Source organism: Passer domesticus, chromosome 4 (assembly GCF_036417665.1).
Source record: "Passer domesticus isolate bPasDom1 chromosome 4, bPasDom1.hap1, whole genome shotgun sequence".
NCBI classification, from domain to species: Eukaryota; Metazoa; Chordata; class Aves; order Passeriformes; family Passeridae; genus Passer; species Passer domesticus.
Window position 1 is genome coordinate 48,765,544 of NC_087477.1, and position 13,142 is coordinate 48,778,685.

The window sequence follows — 13,142 nt, forward strand, 5'->3', positions numbered from 1 at the left end:
GGTTTTGACAAATTTAATTTTTAACTAAAAATAGTTAGATCTTCTTCAAATTGAATCAACTTTGTTTTGGTTTTGTTTGGGTTTTTTTTTTTTTTTTGATAGATTGTACTTGGCTAAAAGGCGTGGAATATTTTTAAAAATATTACAGAATCTGTAAGGCACTTATTTATAGTAGTCTGAACTTGCATTATTCTCTTACTATAAAGAGTAATTTGTGTATTCACTAAAGAATGCGGAAAAGTTATTGTTGTAATGGATAGATTGCAAAATTACCAACTAAAATAATTTCTTGAATATTCTATGTTATTATACCAGATATTCTATAAAAGCTGTCAGGGTTGAATAATCACATTTATTGTTGTGGTTAATGCATGATTCCCCTAACCAAGTGACCTTGCACAGGACCTGACTGGTGTCTTTCACCACCATAATGGATGGTAATGCAGTTGATGACAAAACTGAAAGGCAAATTAATGCAAATGAGACTTTTGACTGTAAACTGCTATTTCTCAAGGCAATTCTTCCTAGATCTAGGAAGAACCTGTGAATTCCACAAACAAAATTCTACTGAGTGTAGCTTCTTTGTTGATTCTGTATTTAAAATATATTTCAAAATGTCCTTGAAATTGTGAAGATGGTTATCACTGAGTTTCTTAATTCTAATGGATTTTTTACTATTATAGGAGTGCCCCATCAGCTTTGCATTTATTAGGTTGCTGTACTCTCAACAGTATAAACAGAAACAGTGTTCACTGAAGTGTACATCTGTAGAAGAGAAATCTTTCTTGTAATCATAATTAATGGCCAATTAGAATGTCATGTGTATTCTGTTCCTTTTTTATCTTGTTTTGCTTTAAAAATCTACTTTCATGGGTTGTAAACCCTAAACAAAACTGGAAATGGATTCTTTTCTGTGCTTCTTTTTAATTTTTACTATGCATAAAAATTTTCTCAGAAAATCTTACATTAGAATAAAATGATTGAGGTTTATCAAAACTAGATACAAAATTGATTTTGAATTAAAACTCCAGATTTGTGAAGGCTGAACCACAATTCAGTGAAACACTATTCTGTTTGCCTTAGGGAAGATCTGCTTGTATCAGTCCTGTATCTTGAGTGGGCATGTGAGATGGCTGTTTAGATTTGACTTTTTCTCTGAAATAAGTTTGATAAAAGTTCTATTAGAAAAAAGCTGAATATAGCCTGAAAAATCACTATATAAAGTATTTTTCCCCAAAATGCTTCTTATGAAATTGTTTATTCTGACTAGCCAGCTAATTATAGTGTAGATCTGTGCTATTACTAATAATTTAGAGTTTTCAAATAAGACAAAATATTTCTAGTAGAAAAAATACTGGTTTTATGGAATGGAGTTTTAAGGAAACTTATATGTTTCAATGTAGTTTTATGACATGCTGACAAGTTTGGGTGGAATATTATTCAGTGTCCTTTCTATTTTGTCAGTAACAGTCAGTTTTCCAATGTCAATGGAAACTGAAGTTGGAGACTCAGGTTCTAATTTTCAAAGACTGAACATCTTTTCCACAGAATTAGGAGATTTTTCCTGCTTTCTGCAACTTCTTTTAATGCACTGAAAAGTCAGAATATATTTTCTGAGCTTTGGAATTTTTTGTGAGACAGGAATTGTGATGTTTAACCAACCGTGTTAATTTACATGAGATATGTGGATTAAGTAATTTTTTTCTTTCTATTAATTCTATCCAGGATCAACACTGCAATAAATCTGTATAAGACTTTCTTTAACAAGAACAGAGTTGAGCTTCAGGGTGATGATGAGAGTGACAGAATTCATGCTACATAATGACAGAACCCAGTATTCCTAATGCATGCACTGAAGCATATTCCTTACGGAATAAGTCAGAGAAAATAATGTGAAGGTTAAAAAACCCCAGTGCTGCTAGCCTTTCGTGCTTCCTTTAAATTATCCTGGTCCACTACACGCATTCTCTTTCACACACAGAAAATTGTGTTTAAACTTCCCCTCAGATACATTTTTAGTCTTTGCTTTTCTAGTCTTCATTATGGCGGCATCCCCTTAAATTTTCATCCCAGTATTAGGAACTTCGTGTGAAGAACTCCAAATAAACTGAGGGAAGGAAGGGTCATGACCTGAGCTGATCCCCCACTGCCCTCACAAATCCTCCACCAGATGAGCGAGGGGTATGGGCAGAACACCCTCTCCCCTTCCCTGGATCATCATGAAAGCATTGAGGGCAGTGCCCCCCTTCCTCAACAGTGTTGAAGGCTTTATTATGTGCAAGACCTGTTTTCTCCTGAAGGAGTCACTCCTGTTGAAAAGGAGGGAAAAGAGCATTCTGTTAACCATTATTTAGGAAATCTGAACAAGTGCCTTTGTGCTCACATTTTGATCACAGAAGAAAATTTGAGCACTTTGGGATACAAAGATATGTGTAGGGAAACAACAGAAATAGGTAAAGAGAGAGGGATATCCTGAGAGCTCATTTGCAGAGTATTAGAATTTGGGTATAAGTTTTGAAGATAAAAGGTAAAATTTTTACACATATATGGAGAAACTTCCAAATAGTATTCTTGTTTCCAGTTCCCCACTGTATTGTACTTTTTGTAATCACAGATTACTGTCTCAAGTGGGGACATTTCATATTCATTTTGTGTGGTAAAAACTTGCAGTACTATGTTCAAAACAATTGACTATCAATTTTTAGTGCACAAGAACTGAAACAAGAAGATCTTTTATACTACTTTAACTCTTGCAAATTAAGAGCTTAAGCAAACTCTGATAAATCTGCTCCTAAAACAAACAAAAGAAAGGGAAGAAACTATCCATAAAGAGTTCTTCTAGCAGAATAAAGCACTACGAAATAAATTCATTATGGATTTTAATAAAAAGTTTTTTAGGGGATGTATTCCAGACATCATGCTGAAATCTACCCACTTTGAATTTAGTTCTAATACTGCTGAGTCAGAAGTAATGGATCTGACCCAACAGCCTCAGGGAAAACATCCTACAGATGCACATCCCTTCACAGAAGTTCTATGTGTGTGTTTAGGCACAGAATGGACATTTATCCTAGAACACAGGCACAACTTCATTGTGTGAAGTCATATTGATTTCATGGTGTTTATTTTGTTTTTGCCAGCAATTTACCACTTTGTGACATTTATTTTATCTAATAGGTCACTCTTAGTCAGCATATATATTGCTCACAAACCTGGAAGTTTAGTTGGTCCCTGAAGACGTCTTAGTCTACCTAGCCTAGAGAATGGACTCTCCTGTGCATTACTGAATCTAATAAAGGACAGTGCAGTTTTGAACCCTTTATGAAACTACAAGACTTAGCAGGAAAAAAACTTAAGATCCTTTCAGAAAATGAGTCCTACTCTATGCCAGAACATTATAAACCAACTTTTCACAAAACCGTCCCTAAGGTCAGTCCCAAAATAGTCCCTAAGTGCAGTCTCCCACTAAAATGTGAAGTCATAATAGTAGAAAAGGAAAGGAAAGGAAAGGAAAGGAAAGGAAAGGAAAGGAAAGGAAAGGAAAGGAAAGGAAAGGAAAGGAAAGGAAAGGAAAGGAAAGGAAAGGAAAGGAAAGGAAAGGAAAGGAAAGGAAAGGAAAGGAAAGGAAAGGAAAGGAAAGGAAAGGAAAGGAAAGGAAAGGAAAGGAAAGGAAAGGAAAGGAAAGGAAAGGAAAGGAAAGGAAAGGAAAGGAAAGGAAAGGAAAGGAAAGGAAAGGAAAGGAAAGGAAAGAAAAGAAAAGAAAAGAAAAGAAAAGAAAAGAAAAGAAAAGAAAAGAAAAGAAAAGAAAAGAAAAGAAAAGAAAAGAAAAGAAAAGAAAAGAAAAGAAAAAAGAGAAAAGAAACCTATGAGAACCATGCTGGTATAACTGTATTAGCCAGGTATTTCTGTTGAGTGGTTACTTGGGAAATTAAAATTAATTAAAGTGTTGGTAAAAATCATACAAAATTGTTAACAGCCAACTTTGGTGAAAGTCATCTGTGAAATTGCAGGTACTTGTGGATCCTCAGAGATGCTAGGATTACATTAAGTTCATATTTTGCCTTTCAAAATTCAGAAAGGTAGAATGGATTTGGAATGTTTTTTATAAGGAAGTGGAAATAAACTCTAGACATAGTGGAGTCTTAATGTAAACTGTACATAGTATATGAAGTCTTGAGCAATGCTGTGATGGGTAGCATAAGCCAATACTTTTTTTTAGATTAAATATGTTTATATATCTATCTTATATGAAATTGGGAATGCAAAAAAGAGAAAAGTACTAAGTAGGTGATGTAGTTGTAACTACAGCTTGAATTTTATTAGAGGAAGAAAATGAGTTTGCTTTTTTAAATTTCATAGCTGTTTTAATTTTGCTTTATGATACTTTTCTTAAATTAGTTTTAACTCTAAGCATCCCATGCAGGTTAATAGCAATTAACTCAACCTAACTAACAGTTTAAGAAAATGTACTACTCCTGTGTTCTACTCTATTGTTTCACCAGAAGAGCCTCGGGATAACCTGCTGCCTTGCTTTTTCCTCTAACCATTGATTTGTATTAGTCAGTAACCCCACTGCTTGTGCAGCTCCACTATTTCAACAACCCCATCAGTAACCATGATCATGTCAGACCAGAGTGTTCTCGAAATTTTCTATCTTTTCTGTGGTCTCAAACTGTTTCCCTTGGAAACTGCATTTTGCTAATGTTTCATGTCACCAGAAAGAAATTTCAGTAATAACCATATTGAAGAGGACTGACCTTCCTAAGGGAAGTTCCTACCTAGAAATAGCCCTGACTCTCCCTGCTGTCCCCACACATTTTGTACATCAGTGGTAAGCCCAGAGAAGTAAGAGGGTGGTATGTGGTATGGAAAAATTGCATAAAAATTTGGAGTGTGGAGTCATTGTCCCTGCAGATGTTTAATAAAAAACTGGATGTGGAACTTTGTGCCATGATGTAGTTGACATAGGGGTGATCATTCAAAGGTTGGACTTGATGATCTTATAGATCTTTTCCAACCTAATTGATTCTGTAATTCTGTTCATTATGTGGACAGTCCAGTTAAGTGTAGATTGGGTGCTATTACCCTTTTTGCTGTTGTATTCTATAATGTGTATTGGAGCAATTAGTTAGACATGTGACTGGAAATGTAATAATGAAATGCATTTTATTATATTTGTATAAATGTATACCATCTATTTTTTTCTCATTCTTTCTTTTTATTGTCACTACTTACACTTCCAATACCACACCATCTGAAGGCATCAACCAGAAAGGATAATATTGCCTCAGAAGCCATAAAAAATAATGGATTATGCTAGAAAAAAAGTATACCCTTTTTTCTTGACTTTACAATGCAAACTATTCTGCTTTCTGATGCTCTTCTCGTCCTTCTGTTTTGGTCCTGCATTCTTCTTAAACATAGCTTTTTACTGTGCTTTTTCCTGCTCTCTGACATGTTCCCTTTTTGCTGGTACTTGGTATCCTCAAAATGGTGCCTTTTACTTGACCTATTCATGATGCCTATATACCAGGGAAAGTGATATCTTCTATTTCCTATCTCCCCTCACTAATTCTTTCACAAACATCATGAAGTTTAGTAGGAAAAGCAGTAAAGAGGACAAGGAGCAACACCGCACAAAAGGGCTCTTCATCATGCATTACTTGAGAAAAGCTGATTTGCAGGAATAATTCCCTATAGGTATTATTACATAATACTCAGTAAGGTCATTTGAAGTCTGTATTCTGAATCTGTTAAAATAAGAAGCTCTAATCTTGTAAAAATTTTCATTTTCTCTGATTGTCATGATTCCTAGGATGTCTGGACAAAACTAATATTATAGAGGAGCTATTACATTTATCATCATACAGAAGCACAGAACTTATCTCACAATATTACTTGCTTTCAGTTGTTGTTACCATCAGCTGGCTGGGAATGAATTAAAAGAAGTTGAAAAGTAAGAAAATGTCACTAGCACTGTAAGAATTGAAAGATTAATGGTTTTAATTTAAATTTCTGTGTTATTTAATTTTCTTAAAGGTTATAGTACTATAAACACAAAAATATATACATAATATATAAATATATAATCCTTTCCTTAAATTATAAAGATAATAATGACTTAGAAAAATCATGAGGATTTTATAGAAATAAAGAATGGATAGCTAAAGCACGAATCAAATTTATACTCATGAAGAAACTCCTATTTAGTGCAAAAGGATTTCAGTGTCTTCAGTGGTATAGTTGAAATACAAGAGAAATTGATAGAGCTGAAATACAAGAGAGTTTGAATTACATATTCAAATAAGGGGTCACAAAACCCCTTTTTTGTCACTTTTGTCTGAGATTTGGAAAATACAATGCTTCCCTAAAGGTACTGATGCTCTTCTCCTAGACTTTTGGGAGGACCCTTCATCACGGGAGTTTGGCTGACTGGGCTCAGCGTGAGCTCTGGTAACTAAGCATTGAAACAGAGCTGTTTGTTTTGTAGAACCCTCAGCAGAGGTTCACCTCTCTACTCTGAGGACTTAATTTTGTTTCTGTTAACCGTGTTTGTATTTCCTTTTTTTTTCACCCTCAGAAGTGCTGGGGAGATTCTTGTGGTCTCTGCACAAGCTAGTGTGCAAGCATACTTTCACCCGGTGTTGTACCTTCATCATTTTGATCGTGAGCCTGACCTGCTGACCTGACCCTTTGGCTTTGACCTTGGGCATACCTCTTCATTACCACCTTTGCCCATCAATTTGAACTTTTGAACTGTTCTTCCCCTGCACGAGTGCTGTGGGACTGCAAACTTTTATGGCAGAATCCTCTTCCTTCCTGCCTTGCTGTAAGTCTGAGCTCCCAGCTCGCCTACCCTTCCTTTGCTACTCCCTGAGATGTGCTAACTGCTTTTCATGGGACCTGGAGTCTGCCACCTGATTTATTCCACAGAAACTATCTTTCAAATTAAGTCTGGGCTGCTGAGGAAAGGTATTATGCTTCAGTGCTGTCATCTTGCTTTAGTAGATTTACACACTTTTATTCACATCTTGATTTGGACACTTTTATTTCTTGAGTATCATTGTAGGTCTGATTATTAACATATTAATGAGCTACTGAAGCTTCATTAGAACACCTGAAAATCTTTATTTTCAAAGATGTTTGTGATGCTATGTCAGAATTAATATTTTTTAGCTGTTGTATTTTTTCTCTTTCATTAGTTGAGTGAACTTATACTGGCCTAAGGGATAATGACTTCTGCATCTTATACCTATTCACTAGAAATCAATTTGCAATGAAATGCAGGAACAATTTCAAAATCAGTTAACCTTAAACTCAGATATGCCCAAAAGTTAGGTTGCATGGACATTTTTCCCACAAAAATCTGGTTTTTAAAAGCAGATGTGTCTGAGATAGTGTTTCCTTCAATGTAAGTCCAATGGAGTAGTGAAAAGAGCAAGGAAAGAGGCAATAATCTAATTGAAGCATGATTCTTGGTCTATGCTAATATGAATAAATAAATACCACATAAAGAGAATCTATTTTGCATTTCCATAGTGCAGCATAACTTTACATCCTGTTCTTTCCTCACCCACAGGTCTACATACAAAATAGATACAGCATAGTTCTAATAGATCAGTGCTGGTGTCTGTGAAAGTTTCTGAGCTGTTATATGAAACTGTTTTTGACTCACAGATCTGATCTTCATAATTATTCTACAAATATGATCTTGCTTTCATCATGATCTTTGGAATTCAGGCAAATCCAGAGGATTTTTTGTTAACACTATTACTTTACTGAAAATTCAGGAGAATACCTAGTCTTAGACAGTATTATAACTTCAAACTATATCTCAGATTTTTTTTTCTTTCTCTGGTAGTAAATTACAGGTTTTTTAAGGCCACATTATTTTCCCTAGATTTTGCCTCTTTTTTGCACTTGTACCCTCTTAGTATCACGCTCAGGCTCAGACTGGCAGCAATATTAATAAGTAATATTTTTTTTTTATTTTGGGTCTGATAATAGATTTTCTCTCTATCCTCAAATATATTGCATAAACCAGGGTGTTATATGCTTTAACCATAGTTTTTAATGTTTAAAATATCTTAATGCATTATCAATATGTGTGTTAATCTATGACATAACAGTACAAACATGCACAATATTATGAAAAACTATGGATAATCAGAGAATCATTAAGGCTGGAAAAGACCTCAAGATCACGAAGTACAACCTTTGACTGAACACCACTTTCTCAACTTAACCACAGCCCTAAGTGCCATGTCTTGTCATTTCTTGAACACCTCCAGGGATGGTGACTCCACAGCCCCCCTGGGCAGCCCATTCTAATGCTAGACCACCGTTTCCATTAACAAATTCTTCTTGATATCCAATGTGAATCTTCCCTGGCACAGCTTGAGGCCATTTCCCCTTGTCCTTCACTTGTTGCTTGGGAGAACAGACTGATCCCCACCTGGCTACACCCTCTTTTCAGGGAGTTATGGAGACCAGTAAAGTCCCCCCAAGCCTCCTTTTCTCCAGATTAAACAACCCCAGCTCTCTCAGCTGCTTCTCACAAGACTTGCTCTCTAGACCCTTTCCCAGCCTCACTGATCTTCTAATTTTTTTTCTACAACTTTCAGAGATCAAATAATTAAATCCTATAATGACCAATCTACATCTTGTTTCAGTCATTGCAATTTGAAGGATCTTTTGATGTGGAATGAAAAATGAGCTATTAAAAAAAAATCAGGTGAAGTTTCTTCTTGTTAAACATGCATCTCGAGACTTTACTCATTAAAATAGCCAGTCTAAATTTACACTGAAAACCATATTTTTTCCCGTCTTCACAGGCATATAATTTAAACATTAATTTTGAATAGCCTCGGGGCTGTTGGACAAACAATGAAGGCTTTTCTTGTTAGTTTCATTCCGTTTTCTCACACGAATGTTTCTTAATGAAGAGCTGAAAAGTTTCAAAGTTGCACAATGTAAGAGAAGATAACATCATTTATTCCAAAATGTGTGAGCAAATAAACCACTTTGTTCCTAAACGTCTATAGCACATCCATCTTCTCATCAAGTATTATACAGGTACTAAGGCAGGAGTCTGTGTCTAACAGAGAGTGGAAGCAGCATCCTACTAATCCCTGTTTCCTTTGCTCCAATGGAAATCACTTCACAAGACTTAAGATGGAAAAGAAATAGAATTAATGGTCCTAGGAAAGTTGAGAATTTTACAGGTTTTCATATTTTAAATTTTTTCCACTTTTTCCCCATTTTTAAAGCATGGAGAAGATTCCTATGTGTTTCGAACTGGCTCAGATTTCTCATGTATTATTTCTAGACCTAAAGTCATCAGCAGTCTCTATCTTGAGATTGATATGGAAGATAAACATGGATTCTGAGCAGCTTTCTGAACTCTTTCTCCAACCATATAGTCCATGTGCACAGTAGCCATGTTCATTACCATAAAGTGACTGTTTATGAGCAAAAGGTAGTTGCAGTACAACAGTTATCTGGATGTTGAAGAGAGTAGTTTGAATTTATGCTACATAAGATATCTGCATATGTTTGGAAACAATTCAGTATTTGTACAGATTTATGTGATGCAAAATACCTGTATGACTTTCATAACTGACTTTATAGCTTTTTTCCCCCTTGGAGTAAATGCTTTTACAGTGTTAAAATAAAGGATGAACAATTCAGCAGTAGGATGGAATTTGCATGCAATAATATACAGAGGAGAAATAAGTTCCATAAGTACATTGAAATAGAATAATAATTGCATAGTACTGCTTGTATTGCCTACACGACACAAGTGTTTGGTTACCTCCACTGAACATTAAATACTCACTGCAAAATTTAAAGTGCAATATACATGCATTGACTCTTTCCTCACAGTGTCAATCTCATACCATGTGACCAAGTTCCTTAAAATCTCTTCTTTTGGCAGAATTACAATAAAATCAGGTTATAAAATGTTTATGTTACATATGTTGATACAAAGCATGTCATTAAATTAACTTCAAAATGGAAAGATTTGCTATAAACCTGTGAGCACTTGTGAAATGTGCCATCACTGTGGGGCAATATATGCTGCTGGTTTAACTTCATGGTTATAAATCCCTTACATGTATAATTCCCAATCTCTCCTTTTAAATTTAAGTTTCGGTTTTTGTCTGTCAAATAACAATGTGATTCTTAAAATAGTCTGGCACTGTCATGTTATATGCCATAGTTTATTTATTGTGATACAGAGCTAGAATATTTGTTGATAAGAAGCAGGGGTAACTGCATTATCAGTGAATATATGACACGGAAGTCTCTTTCTTTACATGTGTGATTTTTCTTTTAAAGTTTTCCCTCATGGAGCACCCCGGTTCATTTTAGCCTGGTATCATCACACTTCCAGAGCTAGGTGTTAAAAGAATGCTTACATTGATATAATAACATCACTTTGACTAGAAAGAGCGTGCTGGGCTGAGAAAGCCATATGAACCTCAGTCTTCTACTCAGGTCATAATTTATGGATATGTTGCCATCTTTCATAATACAAATCCGAGACTGTCGGTAGTAGAGCAAACGCTTTCCCTCTTAAGGGAACTTCTGTAGACCATATCCTCTTGAAACACTCAGCTAGTGTTTCTCTGCTTCTGCACAAGACTTCTGACCTGACACAATCTGTGATTTTCCTTTTGCTGAAAAGAACTGACAGTAATAAAGTCTATATATTCCCAACTCAGATCATCTTCTGTAACTTTTACATATAGACACTTTGCACCTTAAGAATTTTCAATATCATTGATGTTACAATTCCTGCTAAAAGCAGTGATAAAATTCACAGATCTTACAGGGAAAACTCTATCTGCAAGCAAGTGAAAGAAGTACACAACCTGCTTATAAAATGCAGAATGGGATTCGGGACAGCGCAGTGTTATGAAGCCGTTCAGGAAGCGTGGAGCTCACGCATTTAATTTCTGTGCCCACAGCCTGGCTGCCGAAGGTAGCCGGGCGTTCGCGGTGAGGAAAGGCGGTGACCGCGGCCGCTGTCCGCGCCCGTCCCAGGCACTTCAGCTGCCGACACCCGGGACCGGGGACACCTCTAGTCCGCCAAAGAAAGCAACTCACCTGAGCAGTATCGCAGCTTCCCACAGATAAAACCCCGAGACAGCCGCGCGGAGGTACCTAATCCGGGCCATGCTGCTCGGAGAGGCGGCGGAGCCCGGGAGCGGCGCTCTCGGAGGCATCGGAGGGGCTCCGCGGCGCGGCTCGGGCGGGCAGCACCCAGCACCCTGGAGAGCTCCGGCGGCTCCTCGCCCGCCCGCCCGCCTCAGCGCCCGGCGGCGCCCCGCGCCCTCCCGCAGGGCCCCGCCGCGCCCGCCCCGCCGCTCCGCATCGCAGCCCAGCGGGAGCCTAAGCCCAGCCGCGGCGGCGGCGCCGAGCCGCGGCGGCGGCGGGAGCCCCCCTGCCCGCCCGGCTGCCCCCGGCTCCTGGCAGCAGCCGGCGCTCCGCCGCCGGACGCATCCCGCATCCCGCGGCCGGCGGCGGGGCGGGCGGGAGGCTGGGCGGGGGCCGCCCCCGGAGAGCGCAGGGCGCGGGGCGGGACCGGGCGCGGCGGCGGCGAGGAGCGCCCTGGAGGGGCTGCCCCGGGCGCGGGGGATGCTCCGCCGGGGCTGGCTGTGCTCAGAATGGCCCCTGACCCAGAGCCTTCCCTGCCGCCGGGACGGGGGCGGCGGAGTCCGTGCCTACATGGGGCTGAGACCGTCAGAGAGGTCTGGTGAACTCACTGAACCTCGGGTCTCGGAAAAGACTGGGCAAAGAGGGCCGCTTCAGCTTTGCCTGTAGGTCTGGTGGAAGGATTTTTCTTAGGAAATGAGCATAGGGGGATGAGAATACATCTCTGTGCTTCAGTCTCTTTTGAAATACAGTGCTGATTGACACAGAAAAAGTATTATATTCTGTTCTATTTGCCTTTTTCAGTAAAAAAAGAAATCATCTAGAGCCATAGGGTGGACTAATAGGGAAACCCAAAGAGTCTGAAAGTTTGACTGGGAAGGAGAGTGGAAGGGATTATGGAAAGGAACAAGGGAAAGAACATATTAAGAGAGAAACCAGAAAGTTATTCATGAGAACACGGGGGACAGAACAATCTTACAAGTACAGGTGGCAGTAGGAAAGTGACATGATTACATTGTCAGAGAAACCAAACATTTCAGGCAAACCAGGTGCTGATTTCCTTAGCAAGGGTAAGGTTTCATGAGTTGATATTGAGAAATGTTATTTGAGAAATTCTTGTGGGAATCTGTAGGGTTTGTGAACAAAGTAAAATGAAGGATTTGTCATGAAGAGCTACACCTGGAGAAGAGAAGAAAGTGAAAATATCTATGGGATTGTAAAGTAGGGGTGCTCTATGAACCTAAAACGCAATGGCCTTTGAGCAGCTGTATCATGCCAGGGAGAGCAAGTGGAAAGAGAAATCTGGGAGGACCAGTTCAGGATAGAGCTCTGCATTTGTGAACAGCATCTGACTGGGCCTATCTCCCTGTCCTGGACCACCTCAGTATCATCTGCCTGCTTTTTTTTCCTGTAGCCACTAAACAGGAAACTAACAGTTAGATGGCAGCTCCAATACTTGTGCAGCTCCAACAGCTGCACAGGATTATCTCATGTCAGACTCTTATTAAAAGTATTAAAAAGCCATAGAAAACTTGAGTGCCAAAGACACAAGCAGATGTGGAAAAAGGCAAAGGTTCAGTAAGATAAGGCACATGAAGCAAAGAAAAAGTAACCGAAATTTAAGTGAAGTGTAATAAACTCATTACAGAAAAAGGAAGATGGAAAGAGAGAGAGAGCAATAAAGAAAAACTTTTAACATAGAAAAACAAAAAAACAATTAAAAGGTCGTCAAGTAGAGAAGATGCAGGAAAGAAATAAGAAACAGGGATTTTATGCATTTCTTATATCCAAAGATAGGTGTGAGTTAGAAATAAGGTATTTCATTAGAAACCTTGAAAGTAATCACATGTTCCAGGTACATTGTCTTTTCTTTTTTTAATTTCAAAAAATACCCCACATGTGACTTTCACCACAGTTCTTATTTTACATTGTTCATTTTCACAATGTTGCTATTCTTTTTTTTAGCTCGTCTTCAAGGTTGT

At 38.2% G+C, this 13,142-nt stretch overlaps 1 protein-coding gene across 4 annotated transcripts in view; it reads right to left on the reverse strand.

The window, feature by feature from the left end:
* Positions 1-11,545, reverse strand: part of GLRA3 (glycine receptor alpha 3) — an 82,695-nt gene extending 71,150 nt beyond the window's left edge. For all 4 annotated transcript variants that reach the window (XM_064417736.1, XM_064417734.1, XM_064417733.1 and 1 more), the window contains exon 1: positions 11,113-11,545. In XM_064417736.1, coding sequence (XP_064273806.1) covers positions 11,113-11,231 — 119 coding nt within the window. In that variant the 5' untranslated portion in view covers positions 11,232-11,545. The remainder of the gene's footprint in view (positions 1-11,112) is intronic.
* Between the last annotated feature and the right edge of the window lie 1,597 nt (positions 11,546-13,142).